The sequence below is a fragment of the Mobula hypostoma genome, chromosome 18 (genome assembly GCF_963921235.1).
Source record: "Mobula hypostoma chromosome 18, sMobHyp1.1, whole genome shotgun sequence".
Taxonomy (NCBI): Eukaryota; Metazoa; Chordata; class Chondrichthyes; order Myliobatiformes; family Myliobatidae; genus Mobula; species Mobula hypostoma.
In genome coordinates this window covers 69,311,893-69,337,007 of record NC_086114.1, presented here as the reverse complement: position 1 = coordinate 69,337,007, position 25,115 = coordinate 69,311,893, and the positions used below count along the sequence as shown (strand labels likewise).

General features: G+C 41.5%; 1 protein-coding gene across 6 annotated transcripts in view; it reads right to left on the bottom strand.

Moving 5' to 3' along the window:
* tjp1a (tight junction protein 1a) overlaps positions 1-25,115 on the bottom strand; it is a 210,311-nt gene that overhangs the window by 68,218 nt on the left and 116,978 nt on the right. For all 6 annotated transcript variants that reach the window (XM_063071083.1, XM_063071081.1, XM_063071082.1 and 3 more), the window contains exons 5-8: positions 16,742-17,027; positions 15,186-15,289; positions 3,127-3,295; positions 2,623-2,770 (exon numbers count right to left, since the gene is read on the bottom strand). In XM_063071083.1, coding sequence (XP_062927153.1) covers positions 2,623-2,770; positions 3,127-3,295; positions 15,186-15,289; positions 16,742-17,027 — 707 coding nt within the window. The remainder of the gene's footprint in view (positions 1-2,622; positions 2,771-3,126; positions 3,296-15,185; positions 15,290-16,741; positions 17,028-25,115) is intronic.

The window sequence follows — 25,115 nt, the reverse complement described above, 5'->3', positions numbered from 1 at the left end:
CAGAAAACACAATGTCCACAGGTCGAATTAAGAGGAACTTCACACAGTTTTCCAACTTTGAAAAAGTAAATTGGATTTTAATTTCTAAAAGCAAACTGCTACTTTAATTTTCATCTTAAAGAAATTGTTTCTGTAAATGAGATAGGCATAGGGAGTTTTGTGACAATGACCTAGAGAATCAAACAGTTTCGGAATCTGATCGCCAGGCAGGAAGGTGGGTGCAGCAAATTGTGTGTAGTCAAGGGACAGGAAGCAGGCGCTATTAGCAGATACACTCCACCGTATGAAAACGGAGCTTATAATGATGCATTTTCAGCTGCCTGATCCAATTAGTTTTGATGGGAAATTACAGAAAATAATATTTAAACAGTCATCCACACTCAAACAAGTAAATTCAGACATCTCTGCAGCCTTAAAACTATAATAAAACTTTGGAAAGGGAGACTCAATACACACAAATCTGGCTATATCAACCATAAACCATAGCTGCTCAAATGGAACGGCAATAGCAGCAAAATGGATTCAGAAATAAATTGTCAGTTGCAACATGAGAGAGACATACTTGTTGAAAATTTACACAAATAACAAATACCCAGGAAACAACTCAATAAGCAGCAGCAGCTCAATCACATTTCTCTGCAGGCTTACATAATTTGACACCATGATATACATTGGGTTATTTTAGCCTGGTTATTGTTAGATGTTGAGCATATCCATGTCCTACTTTTGAACTCTTAAATATTAGGCAGAGGAATACCAGTAGGTGTACACATCCACAAGACATTTCTATCTTGGACACAAGAGAATGCTGCTGCTGGAATTTGGAACTAAAAACAGCTGGAGAAACAGCATCTGAGGTTTCAAATTAAGACCAAGCCCTGATGCAGGGTCTCAGTCAGTCAGCGGTTTCTTTACCCTGCTGCTCGACACAGTTTCTCCACTGTTTAGTTTTCACACTTGTATCTTTCCTTGATGCAGAATGAATAGAAAATGGTATTCACCAACTTACAGTCCTGAAACAAGTAGAACTACATTCTTCAACCTCCTTTCAAACCATAGTCAGCTAATCTTTGTACACTGGTGTCACACTGTAACTGAGCCAAAAATAGAGCGTTTCCCAAGCTCTAAGTACAGAACTTACAGCCTAACAGACCCTGTCCTGAACAAAGGCAGGAAACTGAGGCACAAGATTTAAAACTTAACCTTTTCTATGCAGTTAGAAGCATGCATTCATGCATCAAGAAGTGAACAATCTACAGGACTCGAAATGCAACAAGTGCTCTCTAGGCAACATGTCAGTCCTGTGGAGCACAACATATTAATGGAGAGTCAAAGAGGAAAACCACCATGTTAGCTGCTGAATTTTACAAACTGAAAATCAACACATTTTCCAGTAGAATTGAATTTAAGGAACTGAAGTGTGAGATGAAGGAAAAATGGAAACCAAACCGTCTCTGGAGGAGGCTGAGAAATTACATCCAGCTGATCCTTATCCACTGGCTCTCTACTAATCCAAACTTACTACAAAGAAAAATACTTGTCTATTCAAAATACACAAAAAAATTATATTGCCCTTCTGCATTTTGCTCCAAGGTATAACGATCTTAAGGTGGTTACCTTTTGTGCACTGTGGACTTTAGGCACATGTGGACCTCTGCATCACTGCATGATACAGTAGCTGCAATGCAGTGGATAGGAAAGCTCTACAATGGGTAGTCAAAACTGCTCAGCATCACTGGCACCAATCTACCCAACAAAGACATATATACAGCAAGGTGCCAGAGAAAGGCCAGTGACCTAATGAAGGATCCCACCAACCCTGCTCATGGTATGTTTGTCCCACATCCACCAGGAAGGCTGTGTAACATCCACACCAGGACCACCAGACTCAAAAACAGTTACTTCCCCCTAGCAGTTAGGCTGATCTACACCTTCAACCACTAACCAACCCGCCACACCCTCAACTACCACTACTTTATCATTTCCTGTCACCTTATGTACAGACACTTTTGAACCTCAAGTCACTTTATGATCATAAATTAAATGTATAAAACCTATCTTGTGTATTTATAAAGTTCTTTTTATTATTATTGTGTTCTTTATCTTATTGTATTTTTTGTACTACATCAGTTCTGGACAATCATTTTGTTCCCCTTACACCTGTGTGCTGGAAATGACATGAAACAATCTCGATCTTAAGCCATTGCCAAAGTTTCCCAGCACAAATGTCTTAAGTACCAGCCAGCTGATCCCAAATCCAAGAGAAAAAGCTGAGATGTTCTGTTGCCTATCTGCGATAGCCAGACAATGATGAGGGCAATGCCAGTTCAGTGCTGTGATGCAAAGGATTATACTGGCCGTTTCCAGGCCAGATTGCACAAGCACAAGGGGCTTCAGCATCTTCTGCACTGAATTTTGTATGACTGAAAGTTGTCCTGTTAGTTAATTAAAGATCAACCCAAATGATTGACATCCCCATTGTACAAGAAGTTACACGACCTGATTATTCAAAAATAATGCAATCTACCAAGGCTACTAAAGACTCTGAGTTCAGTACAAATTTTGATAACACAAGCCCTCTAATGCCACCCCCCACCCACCCCAGTAAAGTTCATGGTCTACCTTCCATTGCTGATTGGCTGTGGAGAATGGTGTGATTGGTCAGACCAGTCTGACCGTTTATCAGGTGAGCGAGAACGGCTGCGCAGTTGTGGCCTCTCATTTGAAGGGTTAGAATGTTCGGACACCAGTGAATGGATTTCTGAAATATCTAAAAACAAGATTCACATTCTCTTGTGCTGTTCCTTTAAGCAAAACCCCACATGCAAACAAATGAACCTCCACTGACATACAACTAGTCTGCAGCCAGCATTGGATGGGTCAGTATCACATGTGCACCTAGGAATTACTCAGCTCCCTCAGTGAACCTATTTGACAGTGGGTGTGTCCATCCAAGGCTGGTTTATCACTTAAACTGACCAAGGTCTACAGCAGATTATGCATTGCCTGTTCTGTATCAATCTGAGAAACACATTATATTACTGCTCACTGTGTCACTTGCATTCCAAAGCCAGGAGCAAAAGGAATACTAGTCTGGTCCCTAAAAGATCATCCGCTCATACTGACCATCTCTTTCAGAAGCATTTGCTGAAGGAATACTGTCGTCCAAATCAGGCACGTTTAAGAGTGTGGCTCTCTCATCTCTCTGTACCACCATTTTAAGCTTGCCCTTTGATCTTTCGATTAGTTTCTTTGCATCTCCCAGTGACATGTTTTCTGTAACAGTGCCATTGATCTGTAATGGAACAAAGGAAGCATGGTAATTCAGAGTTTGGAGACTAACCATAAATAGCACGGACCTTATCTAAAAGCAGCAGTTACAGGAAGACAATAGCATGCTCTATGACACACTGTTAAAATATTGTCTTTACAACTTAGTTCCTGAATTTGTATAGAAAGCATTCTACTGAAGGAGTAGAGCATTCTCCTTTATCGACACCAGCACAAAACTGTAATCACAATAATGCAACAAACTCGGCCCACAGCAGCTTTTTGGAAGGAGTTAGAATTTCAAAATTTTGTTGAATTAATTTTAAGAACAAACCAAGACATTTTTATGTTACACCAAAAACAACAGACAAAATTCCCATCCAATGCAGAGTCACCAGACAGTGTGAAATCAAAACCTTATTCATTTGGGCATCTTTCACACAAGATTGGCAAGATGCTGCTGGTGAACCATGACAACATATTGTGGGCAGCTTACAAAACCTCTAAACTCTCAGTGAAATCTGAAGTCTGTAATTTCCCTTTAAGTACATTTTAACCATCTTAGTGAACTAGTGATTTCACAATCTTCTGCAGGACTCATCAGACTTAACTCTCAGGCATGCTTTGAGTGGATGAAGGTATATCGCCTCAGCTGAAAAAGAGGATGGAGAGGAGGACTCCAAGCCAGGCTGAAATAAAGGGGCAATAAACTTCCTCTACCCGACTTCCGGGTCATCAAGGGAATGGCGGCGTAAGGAAAGGGTCTCTCGACAAAAAAGAAGGTAAACTGCCCCAAAATCAAATTTAGACAAATACTTAATATTGCATAACTATATTAATAAAAGGGGCAAGGATGATGTCTAAGAACAAGATTAAAAAGTCCGCTCCGAAGGCTGATAAACACAAAGAGACGCAGCAAGGCAACGGGCCTAGCTCCCCCACGGCAAGCCAGGACGGAGAGAATGAGGGGGAATCGGTGACTCTGTCTTTGATTCTCGGAGAGATTCGCGAGTTCCGACAAGATAACAGCAAACAGCTGGAAGATATTAAAGGAGAAATAGTAAAAACTAACTCGCGGATAGATGAAGCCGAAGTGAGGATTGTTGGAATTGAAGCGAAGCTACAAAACGCAGAGGAGGTGATAGCAGAAATGCTGAAGCTACAAGACCAGCTCCAGTGGAAACTAATAGATCAAGAAAGCCGCTCAAGAAGGGAAAATGTGAGGATCTACGGAGTTCCCGAAGGAACCGAAGGTAAACCCGGGTTGATGATTCCCTTCGTGGAGAAGCTGCTTAGAGAGAACCTTGATATACCTGCCGCAAAAGACCTACAGATAGAAAGGGCTCACCGCGCGTTGGCACCACAGCCTCCGGCAGGCGCCCAACCCAGATCGATTCTGGTCAGATTTCTCAGTTACAGAACGAAGGAAGAGGTGCTTAAACGGGCATGGCAAAAGAAAGGTTTCATGTGGAGCAACTGTAAAATCAGTTTAGACCACGACTACGCACCGGGGATTCTTGCCAGACGGAAGAAATATATGGAAACATGGAGGGTCCTGAAGGAAAACAACATCAGATTCCAGACCCTGTATCCAGCTCGGCTGAGAGTCTTTTACGACGAAGGGACAAAAACTTATGCTACGGTGGAGGAGGCAACGTTGGACCTGGCGGACCGGGGACTACCTATTAAAGTTATCACCCAACCAGAGTCACTACTGGAGAGGATTCGGCAGAAGTCGTGGCAGTTAGTGGGGCGAGGACGCTCCACACGAACCAGAGTGTCAAGCTACAAGGAAAAGCTGCAAATATTCAGACACGAATGTACAGAGAATACAGACTAATTAAGAGAAATGACTGAAAAGAGCAATTCGGACTTAAAGGTAAAATGAAAGCTGGTATCTGAAAATAAACTAGACGGAATAACTTGAATGATAGCAATATGGTCGAGACATAAATAGGAGAAAATTCTCTATGATTATTCAAATTGCTGAGGGCCCTCTAACACAGGGTGAAGATAGAGGTTATCCCTCTGAACTGAGGCGGGTCGGTGCTCAGGCCTCACTGTGGGAAGTCGGAAAAAATGTTCAAATGTTATACGTTCAAAAATGTCTAGGGTGTGGTTATATGTCTTGGTTTACTGTTGAGAATGGATTGCTTACTGTTTGGTAAGAAAAGGAGAGTTTTTTTCGACTAGAGAAAAATGCAAACTGAATTGGTAAAAATAATTTCCTATAATGTTAATGGGGTTTTGAATCCAATTAAAAGAAATAAGATTATGTCTAAATTGAAAAAAGAGAGGGCACAAATAGCTTTCCTCCAGGAGACACATACGAGCCAATCTGAACATGGAAAATTAAAAAGAATGGGCTTTAAGCATGTATTTTATTCATCATATAAATTGAGTCACAAAAGAGGGGTAGCTACTTTAGTATCAAGTACTCTTAATTATGAACATATTTCAGAGACTAAAGACAAAGATGGACGGCTTGTAAAAATTACAGGAAGAATAGAAGGTACAGAAATAACACTGCTGAATGTTTATGCTCCTCCAGGTTGTGAATGGTCATTTTATAGACATATTTTTGACCTAATGGTCAGTTCTCAAGGGGTAGTAATTTGTGGAGGGGATTTTAATATTAGATTAAATCCTGTATTAGATTCTTCAAGAATAGTTACTCAGAATAAACCTCTGACTCGGAAAATGAATTTATTGATGGAGGAGTTGGGAATTATAGATGTGTGGAGGGAATTACACCCCACTAGTAAAGATTATACACATTACTCTTCCCCTCATTCAGCCTATTCAAGGATAGACTATTTCTTTATCTTTAATACAGATAGACTCAGGATGAAAAACTGTAATATTGCAACAATTGATCTGTCGGATCATAGCCCAGTCTCTATGTCTCTAATACTGGAAAGGAAAATGAGGAAAACACTAAGGCGGCTAAACTCACATATACTCAATAACCCAAAAGTAATGGAGAGATTAAGGGGAGAAATCAAAGAATATCTAGACCTTAATGACACGGGAGAAACATCACCAGTGATCTTATGGGATACATTGAAAGCTGTACTGAGAGGGAAAATTATTTCCATTACCACTCACATGAAAAAAATCAATGCACAAAAATTAGCAGACCTTCAAGGAAAATTAAAGCAACTTCAAGTTGTGGATAGCAACAAAAGTAATTCAAATCTAAAACAGGAAATTAGGCAATTGCAAAGTGAAATTGACGATATTTATATACTGGAAACTCAAAGAAATTTTCTTTACCTGAGACAAAAGAATTATGAAGTAGGAGGTAAATCAGCTAGATTATTAGCATATAAATTATGAAAACAACAAGCAGACAATACAATTCATAAAATAAAGAATCCAAAGACAAAGCTTGTGGAGAGTACAACAGGGAAAATTCAAGAGTTTTGAAACATATTATCGAGAGCGGTACTCCCAACCCCGGGCTCCCAGTGAGCCCTATATAGACAGTTTATTGAATTCTTTACATCTACCTAAACTTATAGATTTACAAAACGAAAGTTTATTAGAACCAGTAACTGCCAAAGAACTGAACGTGGCCATCTCTAGGTTAAAGGCTGGAAAGTCCCCGGGTTCTGATGGGTTTACCTCAGAGTGGTACAAGTCCCTGAAGTCACAGTCAGCCCCATTACTACTTAACACCTTTAATTGGATCTTGCAGAGAGGAGAAACTCCACCTTCCTGGAGAGAAGCGATTATTTCAGTTATTCCTAAACAGGGTAAAGATAAACTAGAATGTGGCAATTATCGGCCAATTAGTGTTCTTAATTTAGATTACAAACTATTTACATCTATATTAGCGCGCAGATTGGAAAAGCTTTTACCTGGCCTAATCCACTTAGACCAGACTGGATTTATTCAACAAAGACAAACACAGGACAACATAAGGAGAACTCTACACATGTTAGAACAGGTTAATAAGAACGAGACAGAGACAATGGTAGTAGGATTAGATGCTGAGAAAGCTTTTGATTCGGTTAGTTGGGCATTCCTATACAGAGTGTTAGGAAGATTCAGCTTTCAAGAAAAGTTTATTAAAGTAATTCAGACTCTATATGACAGCTCTACAGCCCGAATTAAGATAAATGGGGACCTCTCTGACTCTTTCATCTTAGATAGAGGCACTAGACAGGGATGCCCAATTTCTCCTCTCCTTTTTGCGCTATATATTGAACCGCTTGCCCAACTAATAAGACAGAGCGAAATCATGAAAGGTATCAAGGTGGCAGGGATTGAACAGAAAGTGGCGTTATTCGCAGATGATGTTTTGGTCTATCTGAGTGAACCAGAAAAATCATTTATAGGATTGTTTACACTGTTGGATGACTTTGGGAAAATATCACGTTATAAAACAAATGTAAAGAAAACGCAGGTTTTATGTCCCTAAATTATACACCATCCAAAAAATTGCAGGATTATGTGGATGATAATCAATTCAGGGAATGGGACAAATGGATTTCCCGCTTCATTTGGCAAGGAAAGAAACCTAGAATTCGATATAACATCTTACAGTTAGGGAAGGGAGGAGGAGGTATGGTTCTATCTTGCCTGAGAAATTATTTTTATGCCTCACAGATAACCCCTCTGTTATATTGGTGTAATAGGGAATATAAGGCTAGATGGAAGTAAATAGAATTTGGATTAGTTGACAGTTTTCCTCTACAGGTCTCAATAGCTGACAAAGGATTGATGGCCCAATTGGAAAAATTTAAAAACAGCTGGATAAATCTTACATTAAAAGTATGGCAGAAGGTGATTAATTCGTGTGGAATTAATAACATGTTAAAACTCTTCAGATGGTGTGCATATGATACCGAATTCCTTCCCAACAGAGGAGATAAAAGATTTAAATTATGGATAAAGAAAGGTCTTACAACCTACCTCTCATTTATAGATAAAAGAGTATTACAAAGTTTCCAAATCCTGCAGGACAAACATGGCCTAGAACACAATGACTTTTTTAGGTACCTTCAAGTACGAAACTATGTTAACCAGAGTTGTAGATATACAGACCTATCAACAGTAGAATTAGAATTTTTCAAGATCCTGAATTCGGCTTGCAGTTCAATACCTACTAAATCAGTTTCTCGATTATATAATGCACTCTCCCATGCTAAAAATGTAAACACATTGTATATTAAAGAGAAGTGGGAGAAAGAAGCGAGGTTGGTACTTTCAGAGGAGGCATGGGGGAAAATATGCAGCTTTCAGTGGTCCTCGACTAATTCTTTGACTTGGAGAGAACACTGTTGGAAAAATATTATAAGATACTTCAAGACCCCATATCAGGAAAAATATAGAGATACAAACGTGACGTGTTGGAGAAGGTGCGGCTCCAAGGAGGCAAATCATTTTCATATTTTCTGGGATTGCCCTAAATTAAGTATATATTGGGAAAAGTATTCATAGAACATTAGTTAAGGTACTTAGGTCCCAGATACCTCTGAACTTTGAGACGCTCTATTTGGGGCATGTATTGTTTCTTGAACAGAAGGAAGATATAAAGTTGCTGCAGGCCCTCTTAGCGGCAAGTAAGAAATCAATCACTAGAAAGTGGCTAAATCCAATATCACCTACATTAGAAGATTGGCACGAAATTATCTTGGAAATATTTAAAATGGAAACGTTGACTTACTCCCTGAGAATTCAAAAAGAAAAATTTTATCAAATCTGGAATAAATGGATTGAATATATAACCCCAATGCGAGCAGACTTTAGATGACTCTCCTAATGATTTATACTGCTCTTCTCATCAACACAGTAATATTGCTAATGTAAGCACCCCTAGTCTAAATGTTTACTGTTTTCGTTTTCTTTTGGAAAATAGAGAATTAATACAAGTAAAGGTAAAGATTTGGGAAAGGGATAAAAAATGATAAAATTAAGTAAATAAGTACATAGGGATTGGATAATTATGTCTGGGGGCAGGAGCAAGCATGAACAAGTTCGGATATAAACACCTACAATGGTTGTTACATAGGCTTACATACAACATTTTGGACCAGAAGAAATGGTCCAGAAGAGATTTATGGAAACTATTGTTACTATGTTTCTTAACAACTAATACCATTACTTAGCCTAATAGATTAGAATTACCACTGTACATAATTATCTATTTAAGTGTCTAATTTCCTTTTATATCATCTCAATGTGAACTTAAGAATGTATAAATAATTATAGTTTTATACATATAAAAAAATGGAAAAGGTTATAAGTGTGGAAAAAGTACATGATACTTGTGAATTCCTTATCCAAATAAAAATAAAATTAAAAAAAAACTTCCTGTACCCAGCATCTTGAAAGCAAATGCACAGTTGCTGGAGAACAAGATTGAGGACCTAAGGGCAAGATTGCCATATCAGAGGGAAATGAGAGTTTGCTGGGTTCTCTGTATCATGGAGACATGGCTTACTCTGGACATGCTGGATACGTCAATAAGACCCTAGGGCTTCTCAATACACAGGATGGACCAGACTGCTGACTCAGAGAGGGTAAAAGGTGGGGTCTGTGCTTCACGATAAACTCTGTGTGATGCTCAGATCAGCAGTCTTGTCACACTCTTGTTCTCCCAACTTGGAACATCTAATGATTAAGTACCGACCATTCTACTTAACAAGAGAGTTCTCTTCCATGATCCTTCCTGTGGTTTACATACCACCAAAAGCAGGCACTCGAGGTATTGAGTGCAGTGATCACTAAACAAGAAATAACTTCCCTAACACCTTCCAAATCATTGTCAGGGATTTCAATCAGGCTTGTTTGTAGAAACCTCTGCCCAGTTACTCTCAACATATCACCTGCTACACCAGGGACACACTTGACCACTGCTGCACTATGATTAAGAATGTCCACTGTCCCATGCCTGCAATCTGAGCATTTGGCTATTCTCCTACCTGCATACAGGCAGAAGCATGACTATAGGATTGCTTAAGTGGATAGACTGGGCAGTGTTCCAGGACTCAAAGGATCTGAATGAATACACCACAGTTGATTTTATAAAAACATTTATAGACAAATGAGTCCCCACAAAATCATTCAGAAACTGCCCCAGCCAGAAGCAATAGTTGAACTATAAGATCAGCAATCTACTGAGGGCCACATCAGTGGCATTCAGGTCTGATGACCAAGTAAAATACAAGAGGTTCATGTACGATCTCCGGAAAGCCATCTCATGTGTGTTAAGTGGCAATTCTGGACCAAACTTGAATCAGTGATGATTCTCAAGAGTTGTGGCAGGGCTTGAATGCTAAGTGAATCCAAGCAACACAGATGACAACAAGGTTTCACTCCCAGATGAACTCAATACTTTCTGTGCACGCTTTGACCATCACAACATTGAGGCATCTTCATGATACCCCACAGCCCCTAGTAACCCTGTGATTTCAATCTCAATCTCTGAGGCTACCGTGAGAGCATCTTTTATGAGGGTGAACCCATTCAAAGCATCTGGCCGAGACAGGGTACCTGACTGAGTACTAAAGACCTGTGCTGATCAACTGGCTGCAGAGCTCACCAATATCTTTAACCTCTCACTTCAGCAGTCTGAATCAAGTAGGCTTATTTTATACCAGTGCCTAAGAACATGGTAACCTACCTCAATGGCCATTATTCAGTAGCACTTGCATCCACTGTGATAAAGTGCTTTGAGAGGTCAACTCCTGCCTGAGAAGCAACTCGGATCCCCTCCACTTTGCCGACTGTCACAACAGATCAATAGCAGATACCATTTCATTGGCTCCTCACTCAACCCTGGAACATTTCAATAGCGAAGATGCATACATCAGGATGCTCTTCATTGGACTGTAGCTCAGCATTCAATTCCATCATCTCCTCAAAACTAATCAATAAGCTTCAAGCCCTTGGCTTCAATACCTCCTTATGCAACTGGAACCTCGATTTCCTCACTTGCAGACCCCAGTCAGTTTGAATTGGCAACATCTCCTCCACAATTTCCATCAGTACATGTGCACCACGAGTCTGTGTGCTCAACTCCCTGCTCTACTCACTTTATATTTATGACTGTGAAGCTAAGCACAGATCCAATACCATATTTACATTTGTTGACAGCACCACTGTTGTTAGTTGAATCAAAGGTGCTGATTGGAGATCAGAGGGAGATTGAAAATCTGGTTTGGTGGTGTCACAACAACTTCTTACTTGATGTCAGTAAACCAAGCAGATGATTATTGACTTCAGGACGAGGAAATTGGAGAACCATGAGCCAGTTCTTATCGGGGATCAGAGATGGAGAGGGTCAGCAGCTTTAAATTCCTCAGTGCTATCATTTCAGAGGATTGGTCTTGGGCCCAGCATGTTAATGCCTTTACAAAAAAAGCGTGGCAGCACCTCTATTTTCTTATAAGTTAGCAAAGATTCAGCATGCCATCTAAACTGCCATAGATGTGTGGTGCAGAGGATATTGACTGGTTGCATCACAGCCTAGTATAGAAACACCAATGCTCTTGTACAGAAAAGCCTGCAAAAAGTAGCAGATACGACCCAGACCATCTTGGGTAAAGCCCTGCCCATCATTGAGAACATCTACATGGAGCACCGTCGCAGAAAAGCATCAAGGACCCCCACCATCCAGGCTGTGCTCTCTTCCTGCTACTGCCATAGGGAGGTGGTACAGGAGTGACACCAGCAGGTGAGGAACAGTTATTACTCCTCAACCACCAGGTTCCTGAACCAAAGGGAATAACTTCACTTGCCCCCTCACTGAATTGTTCCCAAAACCCATGGATTCACTTTCAAAGATTCCTCATTGCACGTTCTTGATATTTATTGCTTATTCATTTATTATTTATTTTCTTTTTGTTTGCACAGTTTGTTGTCTTTTGCACATTGTATTATGTTACACTGATTGTGAATGCTCACAAGAAAATGAATCCATAATTATGAAAAATATATGACATATATGTACTTTGATAATAAATTTACTTTCAACTTTGAGATTGTGGTAGCAGACATTTTTGCATACAATAACCTGGTTCTGTTGTAAACATGCACGATCGCATCTATTGAACTGATGATAGACATCAGCAGCATTTCTTCATTCCTTAAAATAGAATAGTCATGTGCGTTCTCTGGAATTCAGACCTGAGTTGGATCAGTGAACAAAGTTCAATGCAGAAATTAGACACAGATCTCATCCATCACAATCACTGGATGCCTCCTGCCCATCAGCAGGTTAGAGCCACCAGAGGTGGCAATGCAGTTGTTACTGTAACCTTGGATGCAGTCCAAAGGAGACTTATATGGCATAAGAGCACTGCCCTAACAAGAAGCTACACATTTTGGGCCTGTATTCCTCAGAGGTCGGAAGAATAAGAGGTAAATTGATGCAAACATACAAAGTCCTGAAGGGGCTTAGCAATGTAGATGTCGCAATATTTTCACCAGCTGGAGAGTAGAAAGAAAAGAACATAGCTACAAACTAAAGGGTTGATGATGTAAGATAGCAGTGTGCAGAAATCACTCTCAGGGTAGAGATTCTCTGCCCCAGAGGGTGGTGTAGGCCATATTACTAGAAACGTTTAAGGTGCAGACATATATTTGAAAGATCAAATATTGAGGATTATGGGAACGGGCAAAGGAGGCCAATATAGATCAGCCTTCATCATGTCAAACGGTGAGGCAGACTTGAAGAACCAATAGATCTACTTATCTAGAAGCATCAACCATATGAGGCCTCAACATTGAGTCCAGACTCCAGGAAACCACATGACATCTGATCAGATATGGCCAAGGAAGCAGTCTCCTGATGTACCATCCTCCATCAACTGAGGCAGAGTAGCAAGGGCACAGAACTTGTTCTGTGTAGAGTCTTTCAAGATTCAAGTACATTTATTATTAAGAAATGTACAGTTATACAACCCTGAGATTTGCTTGCTCACAGGTAGCCACAAAGCAAGAAACCTGAAAGAACCCAATTTAAAAAAAATAACAAAGAGACCAACACTCAATGCACAACAGAAAAAAATTAAAATCACACCAACAATGAACAACAGGCTTCCAACCCAACACGCACGACACGCTGGAGGAACTCAGCAGGTCGGGCAGCATCCGTGGAAACAATCAGTCAACATTTCGGACTGAGACCCTTCATTAGGACTGAAGAGGGAGGGGGCAGAGGCCCTATAAAGAAGGCGGGGGGAGGGTGGGGAGGAGAAGGCTGGTAGGTTCAGTTGAAAAACCAGTAAGGGGAAAGATAAAGGGGTGGGGGAGGGGAAGCAGAGAGGGGATAGACAAGAAAGGTGAAGAAGGAATAGGAGAAAGCACAATGGGTAGTAGAAGGAGGCAGAACCATGAGGGAGGTGATAGGCAGCTGGGGGAGGGGGGAGAGTGAAACTGGGATGTGGGAAGGGTGAGGGAAGGAATTACCAGAAGTCGGAGAATTCTATGTTCATACCAAGGGGCTGGAGACTACCCAGACGGTATATGAGGTGTTGCTCCTCCGACCCGAGTTTGACTTCATTATGGCAGTAGAGGAGGCCAAGTATGGACATATCCGAATGGGAATGTGAAGCAGAGTTGAAGTGGGTGGCCCAAAACATTGACTGTTCGCTTCCACAGATGCTGCCCGACCTGCTGAGTTCCTCCAGTGTGTTGTGTGTGTTGCTTCGATCCCAGCATCTGCAGAGCATTTTGTGTTTAGCCTTCCAAACCAAAATTGAGACCTCAGATCCGAACTCCGGAGCAGGCCCAAAGTCTCGTTTATCAGTTCATCATATTAGCGGTGACAGAGCACAGCAGCCGGGCAGTCTGCATGGCCTCCGCAGCATGGAAATGACCATCACGGAGAATGAGATGAATTGGATTATGCTCCAGATCCTGACATCCTGTCTTTACAGTCTATTTGGGCCGGTGTTTAAATTGATCAAACAATGGAACAGCGAAAGGCTCTGGCGTTCCAAAGAACAGAGTGAACATTGTGGAGAGTGAGCGAAATCAGCTCCCGCCTCCCATCTGTTTAAATTTTCTCAACACGTGTCATACCTCTCACTAGGACACAGGCACTGCTGCAGTGAAAGGCTCTGGGCCGAGACTATGCCACCCAGTGACTCACTCCAGGCCCAAATTTTGCCACCCAGCGAATCTCTTTGGGCCCAGATTTTGTTGCCCAGCCCGAAGCCACCCTTAAGCTCTTCAGATCAGCACGGCACACAAAGTGTCCAACCTTGCACCCAGATCAGTTGAATGAGCATCGGAACCCTCTGCTCAGGCCCCAACTTCTCCTTTCAATGCCCAGAGCGATCCAACCTCATTTCTGGGCCAGCTGTAAGGATATTGGAACTTCATCTCCAATGATTACCATCTATCACCAAGAGTGGTTTGACACTACATCATTTACCAAACCAGCCAGATTGTGAAGGACAAAGCTGCTGCACTGGGTGTGCAGAAGTTCAAGACTGAAACAATACCTCATCTGGTCTTCACCAATCTGCCGACGGCAGATCAAACTGTTCACATAACCATTGTTAGAAGATACTGCTGTGGAGAGCAAGTCCTGCTTTAACACCAAAGGCACCCTGGACATCATGTTGTGTAGCACTGTGGGTGTATCCAGACCTCAAGGACTGCAGTAGTGCAAGGCTGCACCTCAACACCACTTTGTTCAGAGCAATTAGGGATGGGCAATTAAATGTTGGCTCAGCCTGCAATATCTGCATTCCACAATGAATTTTAAAAGATACAATTGTGCTCAAAGGGATAGATTGACTGTGTGTGGATAAACAGTATTAATCATTCTTTACAGAACCACTCCACCATGGCAATTCATAGTAGGTTTGTTCAAAATGGAACAGAGAAAGTGATGAGAGAGAAAACCTTGAGAGACAAGTTCAAGCTTTTAAGATGGAAACTGAGTAACCGACCTTCAACACTACATCTCCCTCATGGATGTTACCGTCCTTGGCTGCCAACCCTTCCGAAGAGATCTCTTTCACAAAAATGTGACTTGCCAATCGGAGACCATATTCTGAGAGGGGAAAGAAAATCATTGATATTAACTCTAAAAACAATGGTGTTATTCATGTCACTCCGTAGAACGTGCACAGTTTAAAAGGGGAAAAATTTTAACTCCTTCAGAGGAAAAAAAAATCAAACAGCACCAAAATCCAATTTAAGCAAGAACTTATTACCACAAATTTCTAGCATCTGTTCCAATTAATCTAACTTTTCAGAAGACTGCTTCCACATTGATTCCTGCTGCTTGTTTTCTAAGTGGGTGATTAGGTGCTGGTAGAGTGCTGTAAACTTATTCAGGAAATAACTGTAGAACATAGGTCCACCCCAGTTCAAGCCTGTATATACAAAAGTGCATTAAAGTAGGTGGAAGGAATGAGGATGAATTCGCTGGCTGCTGTGAGGTTATAGGCATCCTCTGCATCCAAGGCAAATTACAAACAAACTTCAACAATGAGTTTGTTCCAGATGAGAAGTTAAGCACAAACATTTGACCCATAGGGCACCCTGACTCCCAACTAAATTATCCAACTGGCATCCCAGGGTGTTGGACTAACAGTTGAGGACCAAGTTCAATTTTTGCCATAGAAACTGTGGTATTAAAAGTCAGTTTAATAACTTTGAATTTGGAAAATAAAAACATCAACATTTCATCTGAGGAACAATGACATCATATGTGTCTCCAGCAATGACAATACTGGAACTGTAGGTCATCAACTGCAACTCACACTCCACTGGAAAGACCAGAGGATTCAGATAGCTACTGTTTTGAATACAGTTTTAAACCAACTGTTCCAATTTAAATGCAATAGATTTTGGTAGACAAATAAATTGCTAATATGGAATACAATCTGTAAAACTGGGCATGATGGTTAACGTGATGTTATTACAGCTCAGGTGTTCCAGAGTTTGGAATTTAATTTTGGCATGCTCTGTAAGGGGTTTCTATGTCCTCCGCACGGAATGTGTGGGCTTTCTCCGTATCCTCTGTTCCGTCCCACAGTCCAAAGGTGGACCGGGTATATTAAATGGTCATTGTAAATTATTCTGTGATTACATTAAGGTTAATCAGGTTTGTTGGGGGTTGCCAAGGCAGCATGGCTCATAGGTCCATCAAGGTCTGCTCCACGTATCAGAAAATGAAGAAAAATTTACCATGTCAGTTTACTAAATGAACTAACAGATCCTGGAGACAGCAATGTGGAACAAAATATACAAGCAGAAACAGTGTGGTACGCCCACCAAATATCAGATGTAATTTTATCTATATAATGGCCCAACACTTCAAATGTTTTACAAATAGATTCAAGCTCATGTTCCAGTCTGTTAAGAACTGAAACAGTTACCAACGTCAGAATTATCTACACACGCCTATGTGCTGACTGAATCCTACATAAGATCCTTCAAGCTGCTTGATGTCAATATGAGGAGAGCGGTGCAGTTGTAATTTTCCCAATGAACACACCTTCACTCTTCCTTGACTTTACCAATGTCACTTTTATAGGTTTTGGAGGGAGGTTTGATGAAACTGATCTTCGCTCCGATCTTGGTGACAAGCTTCTCTCTCTATCATCATGCCTCCCAACAATCCTCTCACTTCTCCTCCCGCCATAAGGACTCAGCCCACTTCGTCCACTTTTACGATCATAAACCTCTTCTTCATAACTATCGTCTTCAGGTTCCGAGATGGGTTGTCGATCTGGCTCTGCTCTTGTCACTGGCATTTGAATTTTCCTTTTTCTCCTGATTGTCTGGAGGAATTAAACAAAAACAAGTTGTCAGAGCTTCATCATTAATTTACTTTTTTAAAATTGACTTCTTTTGAAATTCCAATAGCCTTTGTTCCAGGTCAGTAAATTGTGTTAAACCCCGCTCCAGAGACAGAGCACACAACCCAAGCTTTCACTCTGGTGTATTCATACAGTGCAGCATTGTCAAAAATACAAATTTCATTCATAGCATTAAACCAAAGCCCATCTGCCTTCTCTTGTAGGTACAGGAGATGACAATTCATTTTTCAAAGAGTAGAAAGCTCACTCTTGTCCTCATCAACATGTCCCTCTCAATCTCCACTACAGTCTTGCTTTGTTGTAATAGTGATCACTTCAAACTATTTCATTGCCTGTCAAGTGTTTTATCAAGTTCTTGATTAACTTTATGAAAATTCTCATCTCAAAGAACCAGGCTAGCACCGTATTTGAATTGAAATGAGTTTTTTTTCCCCTGGGATGCAGAGTACAGGGGAGCGGAGGGAATATTCATGACATTCCTGGTGTGGCTTCGCTATGCATTTGGTCAACTTTCAGGCATCCTGTGTCAGAACTGTGGTCAAACACAAGGGTAAAGCTGATGTTGCACCTTTGCAAGCCAGATCATCAACAACACACACAAAATGCTGGAGGAACTCATCAGGCCAGACAGGCCTTTTCCATAGAAGCTGCCTGGCCTGCTGAGTTCCTCCAGCATTTTGTGTGTGTTGTTTGGATTTCCAGCATCTGCAGGATATGCTCTTGTGCGGATTATCAACACAGGGCAAAAAGAACAGTGGGATGACACATGAAAAGAGCATTAGATGAAGGGCACCAGTCTGATGGGAGATAGAGCAGTAACGAAGGGATCTTGAAAAGTAACGCTCATCACCACTAAAATTTGTGGTAAAGCCAGCAAGACAATTGGGGGAAAAAAAAGCAGTTTACTGACAACACCATTGTCGTAGGCTTAATCAAAGGTGGTGAGGAGGGAGATTGAAAATCTGGCTGAATGGTACCACAACAACAACCTCTCACACAATGTCAGCAAGACCAAGGAGATGATTTTTACTCCAGGAGGAGGAAACTGAAGGAACATGAAGGTCCTTATCAGGAGATCAGAGATGGAGAGTCAGCAAATTTGAATTCCTTGATGTTATCATTTCAGAAGACCTGTCCTGGGTCCAGCACATAAGTGTAATTACAAAGAAAGCACAGCAATGCTTCTATTTCCTTTAGACTTTGCAAAGATTTGGCACGACATCTATAACTTTGACGAGCATCTATAGATAGGTGGTAGGGTGGAGATGCTCCTCTACCACAGGAGGTGTAAGGCTCTCCTTCCCTACACAAGCCTGTAGATCACCCTTGGGCAAAGTGTCGCACCTGCTTAGCCTCACCACCCCCTCCCCCCCTCCCCGATCAGTGTCACCTGAAACCATGGAGCAGGTGGTGGATGGTCATATGGGCAGCTGATGCATATCAGAAGCCAGGCAGACAATGTTGATCAAGATGACCACAGACGCCAGGCAGACAAGTATTGTTAATAGCTGAGCTCGCCACCTTGTAAAAACACTGCCCAGCAGAAGGCAATGGCAAGCCACTTCCACAGCAAAGAACAATCATAGTCAAGACATGATCGCCAACATTATACGACACGGCACATAAAGAACCAACTATAGATGTATCGTGACTGACTGCATCACAGCCTGTTACAGAAACACTAATACTCTTGAAAGGAAGTTCCTGCAAAAAGTAATGTATACAGCCCAGTCCGTCATGGGGAAGCCCTTCCCTCCATTGAGTACATCAGCATAGAGCACTGTCACAGGAAAGCAGCATCTATCATCAGGGAACCCCCACCCAGGGCATGCTGTCTTCTCACTGCTGCCATCAGGAAGGTGGTGCAGCAGCCTCACAACTCACCCCACCAGATTCAGGAACAGTTATCACCCTTCAACCATCAGACTCTTGAACCAGAGGGGATAACTTCAATTCAGCTTCACTAGCCTCATCATATTGAACTGTTCCCACAACCTCACTTTTGTGAACTCTTCATCTCATGTTCTCAATACTTATTGCTTATTTCTTTCTTTCTTTTTGTATTTGCACAGTTTGGCTGTCTTTTGCACATTGGTTGTCCCCCCAAGTTGGTGTGGTCTGTAATTGATTGTATTATGGCCATTGGATTTATTGTTAACTCCCACAAGAAAAATAAATCTCAGGATTCTATATGGTAACATAAATGTACTTTGATAATAAAGTTACTTTGAAGTTTGAACTACAAGGATGAGATCAGAAATGCAAGGGTTTCTATATAAGGCAACCTTAAATAGACTTGGGCGATTGAGTCAAATGGAATGTTTCTAATTACAGAGTCAGAGACATATAGCATGGAAAAAGGCCCTTCATCCCAAGCGGTCTATGCTGATCAAGATCAAGATGCCCCAACCCAGTGTCTTATTTGGCCCATTACCTTCAAAGCCTTTTCCATCCATGTAACTCCATCAACTGTCTTTTAAAAGTTGTTATTGCATCAGCCTCAACTACTTTCTCTTAGTAGCTCATTCCACATACATAAAATCTTTGTGTAAAAAAAAATGCCGTTCCTATTAAATATTTCCTCAATGCTGCATTCATCAAATCTGTATCCCTCATGATTTTATACATCTCTGTAAGATCACCTCTCAGTCTCCTACACTTCAAGAAATAAAGTCCAACCTCTACCAGGACTCAGCCCCAAGTCCCAATGGCATAGAAAAGTACAGCAGAGAAACATGCTCTTCAGCTCATCTGGTGCATGTCGAACCATTTAAGCTGCCAAGCCACATTGACCTGCATCCGGACTTTAGCCCTCCATACCCTTGATATCCATGTACCTCTCCAAAATTCTCAAATGTTGAAATCGAGCTTGCATGCACCACTTGTGCTGACAGCTCGTTCTACACTCTCACCATTGTATGAGTAAGTTTCCTCTCATGGTCCCCTTAAACATTTCACCTTTCACTCTTAACCCATGACCTCTAGTTGTAGACCCACCCGACCTCAGTGCAACAAGCCTGCTTTGCCTTTATCTTATCTATATCCCTCAATCTTGTATACCTCTATCAAATTTCCCCTCAATCTTCTACATTTCAAGGAATAAAATTCGAACCTATTCAATCTGTCCTTATAACTCAGGGCCTCCAGTTCTGGCAACATCCTTGTAAATTTTCTCTGTACTCCTTCAACCTTATTTACATCTTTCTTGTAGGTAGGTGACTAAAACTGCACACAATACTCTAAACCAGGCCTCACCAACAACTTATACAGTTCAGTTTAACACACCAACTCCTGTACTCAATACTTTGACCAATAAAGGCCAATGTACCAAAAGCTTTCTTTATGACCCTCTCCACCTGTGCCACAATTTTCAATGAACTATGGACCTGTATTTGTAGATCTCTTTTTCTTATGCTTGATCGGTCACTGTGTGAGACCTACACTGGCTGATCCTACCAAAGTTTAACACCTCACACTAGTCTGCATTAAATTCCATCTGCCATTTTCAGCCCATTTTTCCAGCTGGTCCAGATCCTGCTGCAAGTTTTGATAGTCTTCCTCATTGTTCACGACACCCCAAGCTTGGTGTCATCCGCAAATTTGCTGATCCAGTTTACCAAACTATCATCCAGATCATTGATACAGATGACAAACAACAACAGATCCAGCACCAATCCCTGCAGTTTCTCACTGGTCACCGGACTCCAGTCGGAGAGCCAACCATCTACTATACCACTCTCTGGCTTCTCCCTCAAGGTCAATGTCTAATCCAATTTACTACCTCATCTTGAATGCCAGGCAACTGAACTGCCTTGACTAATCTCCCATGTAAGATCTTATCAAATGCCTTGCTGAAGTCCACATAAACAATATTCACTACCCTGACTTCATTAACTTTCTTGCAACTTCCTCGAAAAACTCTATAAATTTTGTTCGACACAACCTACCACACACAAATCCATGTTGACTATTCCCAGTCAGCCCCTGTCTCTCCAAATACTCATATATCCAGTCCCTTAGAACAACTTCCAATAACTTTCCCAGTACCGACATCAGGCTCACCGGCCTATAATTTCCTGGTTTATTTTTAAAGCATCTCTAAAAAAGCAGAACATTACCTATCCTCCAATCCTCCAGTATTTCACCTGTCAATAAGGATGATTGAAATATCTCTGCTAGGGCCTCTGCAATTTCTGCACTTGCCTCCCGCAGGGTCTGGGGGAAAACCTCGTCAGACCCTGGGGATTTATCCACAACCCTAGTTTACCTCAAGACAGCAAACACCACACCCCGCCGCTCTAAAATTTGTATAGACCTTGTTGTTGCCTTGCCTCCCTTCTATAAACTGTGTCAGTCTCCCAGTTACAGATGCAAAAAAAATCAGTTTTAAACTTCCCCCATCACTTTTGGCTCCACACAGAAATGACCATTCTGATCTTCCAGGGGACCCTTGTTATCCTTTAGCTCTTAACAGATCTGCAGAATCCCTGAGGATTCTCTTTCATGTTGTCTGCTGGGGCAACCTCATGATTTCTTTTAGCCCTCCTGCTTTCCTTCTTAAATGTTCCCTTGCATTTCTTTTACACAAGTATCTAATTTGTTCCTATCTGCCTATACCTGCTATGCACCTCTTTTTCTATCTTAGCTAAAACCTCAATAATTGTCAATATTTTTCATCCTTTAAAACTTCGGTGTATTCCTTCCTGTTTAGTAACATTTTTCCAATAGCAGTGCAACCAAAACTGAACACAAACCTCCAAGAGTAGCCCCACTACCGTGTTTGCAACCACAACACAACCCCCAATTATTATACTCAGCCCCTTGACTAAAGAGCAGAATCACCAAATCCATTAAATTTAGAAGAACTTCCTCTAACTAGAGGGATGAAAAAGTGAAATTCACTATCACAAGCAGGGATTAAGTCAAAAAGATAGATGCAAGAAGTTCTTGGATGAAATGACACATTTTTGTTCCATACCTTTTAGTTTATTCTATGCAAATTCTGTCATTGGGCCTGTGATCATTGTACTACAAATGAGCAAATTATTCCTACTAAAAATTCACATACACCAGAGCTGGATTGGGAAGCAGTTTCTAAAGGCAGTTCTTTCAGCTGGCAGCCACCACAGGTTTGTGAAAAAATTAATGACTAATCTCAAGATTTGCTAAGTTACAGAAAAAATTAAATCAAAAAGAAAATAAATGCCACAATGTGGTCAACCTTATGATGATATACAGTGAGGAAATGCATTCAATGAAATAACAATAAAATGCAGTGGATACCATCATGAATGAGGGCACAAAACAACAAAATGACACATTATCACATTGTTTAAACACAACAGCTGTGGACCAAAATGCATCAACATCTACATTAACTCATGAAGTACCATGCCGAACGTGTTAACTGAGAGGCACAGTTCTGTAGCCCATATTTACAGGTGATGTGCAATCTTGACACTTATTTCTGCACTCTCGCTTCGGCTAGCGGCTTACTATAGGGGATGATAGCCCCCCCAGCCCAGCCAAACTTAAGAAATCTCGTTTGGGTGGATGCTGCGCGATGTGTCCCTGTTACAAATCGGTACCACACAATAACAAACAGCACGCAATATGCGATTAAATGATTGAACTTCATAATTTTTAATTTGACTATATGGTTAGTAAAGAAAACAAAAAAAAAAGAAAAGGGGCCCATTCTCATGAAACCGTCTAGTGCCCAACGTTGGAGCTCACTGATAAGCCATTTGTCCACCATCAACCTACTCCGATCATTGCTGACCTTTGCACCCTCGCTCCAAGTCCATTCCATCCGGCGGTCTACCAACTCTCTCCATTCGCGTCTTCTCTCCTCATCTCTCCCCAGCAAAAGACTGCGAATTCCCAGCTCCCAGACTCACAAGAAAGAACAACATCCCGCTCAGTGGCTAGCATGCCCCATTATCTTCAGTCATAACCCAAACATTGCTGCTACAGAGAAACCATTACCTCATCAGTGGAACATTACAGAGAAGCCATTACATTAGCAGTGAAACCTTACAGCGTGTTACACTCTCCCCCCACCAAATTTAGTCATGCCCTCATGATATTGAAATAATTTGCCAAACCTTCCTGCAAAACACAAAGTCCAATCCAGGTGCACAAGGCTCCCCAAAACGGTTGGGGTCACACTCTGCTCCCCTGGTGCTACGTAGGCCAGCCTATCCGGTGGTCTCCTAATTCTCTGAGACCTCCGCACCCACTCGCCTAACTCTTCAGGTTCAGACACGACTGGGGATACTTCCGTTCTACCTGGCGAGGCCTTCCCCGACCTATCACTCGTGCCCACCTGCAACTCAGACCCCTCTGTTCCGTGGCCAAGCCCCGCTTCCTCCCCTGCAGAGTCCCACTGCAACCCAGGCTGCCCAAAGATAGCCAACCCCACTTCACCTGACTTAGCGGGAGAAGGGCCAGGAGTTTCTTCCTCAATCAATAGGGAGTTAGCAAAAGGCGGCATATACCACACATTCAGCTCCTCATCCTCCGAATCAGCATCTCTCTCAGGGGTGGGAGCCGGCCTAACCTCGCCTGCTGTGGGCCCTACAGCCGCCCTGCGTTTCTGCAGAGTCCTCTTACTAGGAGCAGGCTCCAAGTCGGAATCTGGGTCTATCTGCACCTCTTGCCCCAGGGGCACAGGTGGGTTCCAATGGAGAATCTTGACAGGCCCATTCCCATCCTCTGGTTTCACCCGGAAAACTGGTAGGTTTGGCATCTAACTCTCCACCACATAGGGTGTAGCCAACTTATGCTTTCCAGGTAGCCCTAAATTCGTTATGAGGACTCGGTCTCCCAGCATCGTACTTCCTCTTATTTCCTCCATTCTGCTTGGCAGCCGTGACCCCAGCTAATTCATAAGCCCTTTTCAGCTTTCTTCTCATATCAGACACATACTTCAGATAAGTCTTCAGGGGTAAGTCACCCTCGTCAGTCCCAAAACAAAGGTCAATGGGCAACCTCACCTTGCACCCAAACATCAAATAATATGCCAAGTACGCAGTAGCTTCATTTCATGTATAGTTGTAACTATGAACCAGATACCCTGCGAGTGATAGGGTGTGGTCCTCGACTTCTCAACTCCAAGCACACCAAGTAACTCATGGATGAGTCTGCTCTCGAAATCCTGGCCCTGATCACTATGTATCCACCTGGGAAGGCCATATTAGATGAAATACTTCTCCCACAACACTTCTGCCATCGTAGACGCCCTCTGGTCCTTGGTAGGAATTAGCAAGCACATTGAGCAAAAGACCAAATAGAAATGTGTCAGCAAAAGATGATAATCATCCGAAAAAACTATAGTCCACGCAGGATGGTGTGCCATATCATTTCCAAAAACAAATTAAAATCCTAACTGGAATACTTAGTAAGCTGTAAGTATTATTAGGAAAACAAACAAATTTTAAGGAAACCAGTACAACAAGCCATTATTTTACGAAATTGTGTCTGTGCCATGTGAAGAATTAAGTTTTAAAACATACAAAAATAACTCTTTTATTCCCTATTTAATATTTCATTCCATAGAAATAACATGTAAATCAAACAATAATGTAGTGAAAATGCAACTTGATTGACTTATTTGTAGATCTGTGCCACTCTATTTCACATAAAGGCTATCATGCATTTCAACATCTTGTGATTTTAAAGAAATTGTTTTATGTGTGCATCAGTTTGCCAATAAGCTTGCACAGAAAGTTCAGTGTAGTATTAAATGATACAAGTACACTTCTAACAAAATAATTGTTAATGACTGTCAGTCATTATTGCAGACCACTTTATACTGTTATAATACATAATCTATTTGTGTCCTGGGGTACCTCTTTTAATTTGGTTAAAATGGGATGAAATGTGATGCTATTTCCATGCAGAATAACTTCATATGTGTTCTAGGTCTGTAATCACCATAGACATTGTATAACCATGTTCACTAACTTTAGGGCTTAGATTATTGTGCTATCAAATTGATATTTCCAGAATGTTAAAAATTAAAAAGACAGCATTGTCTTGTAAACC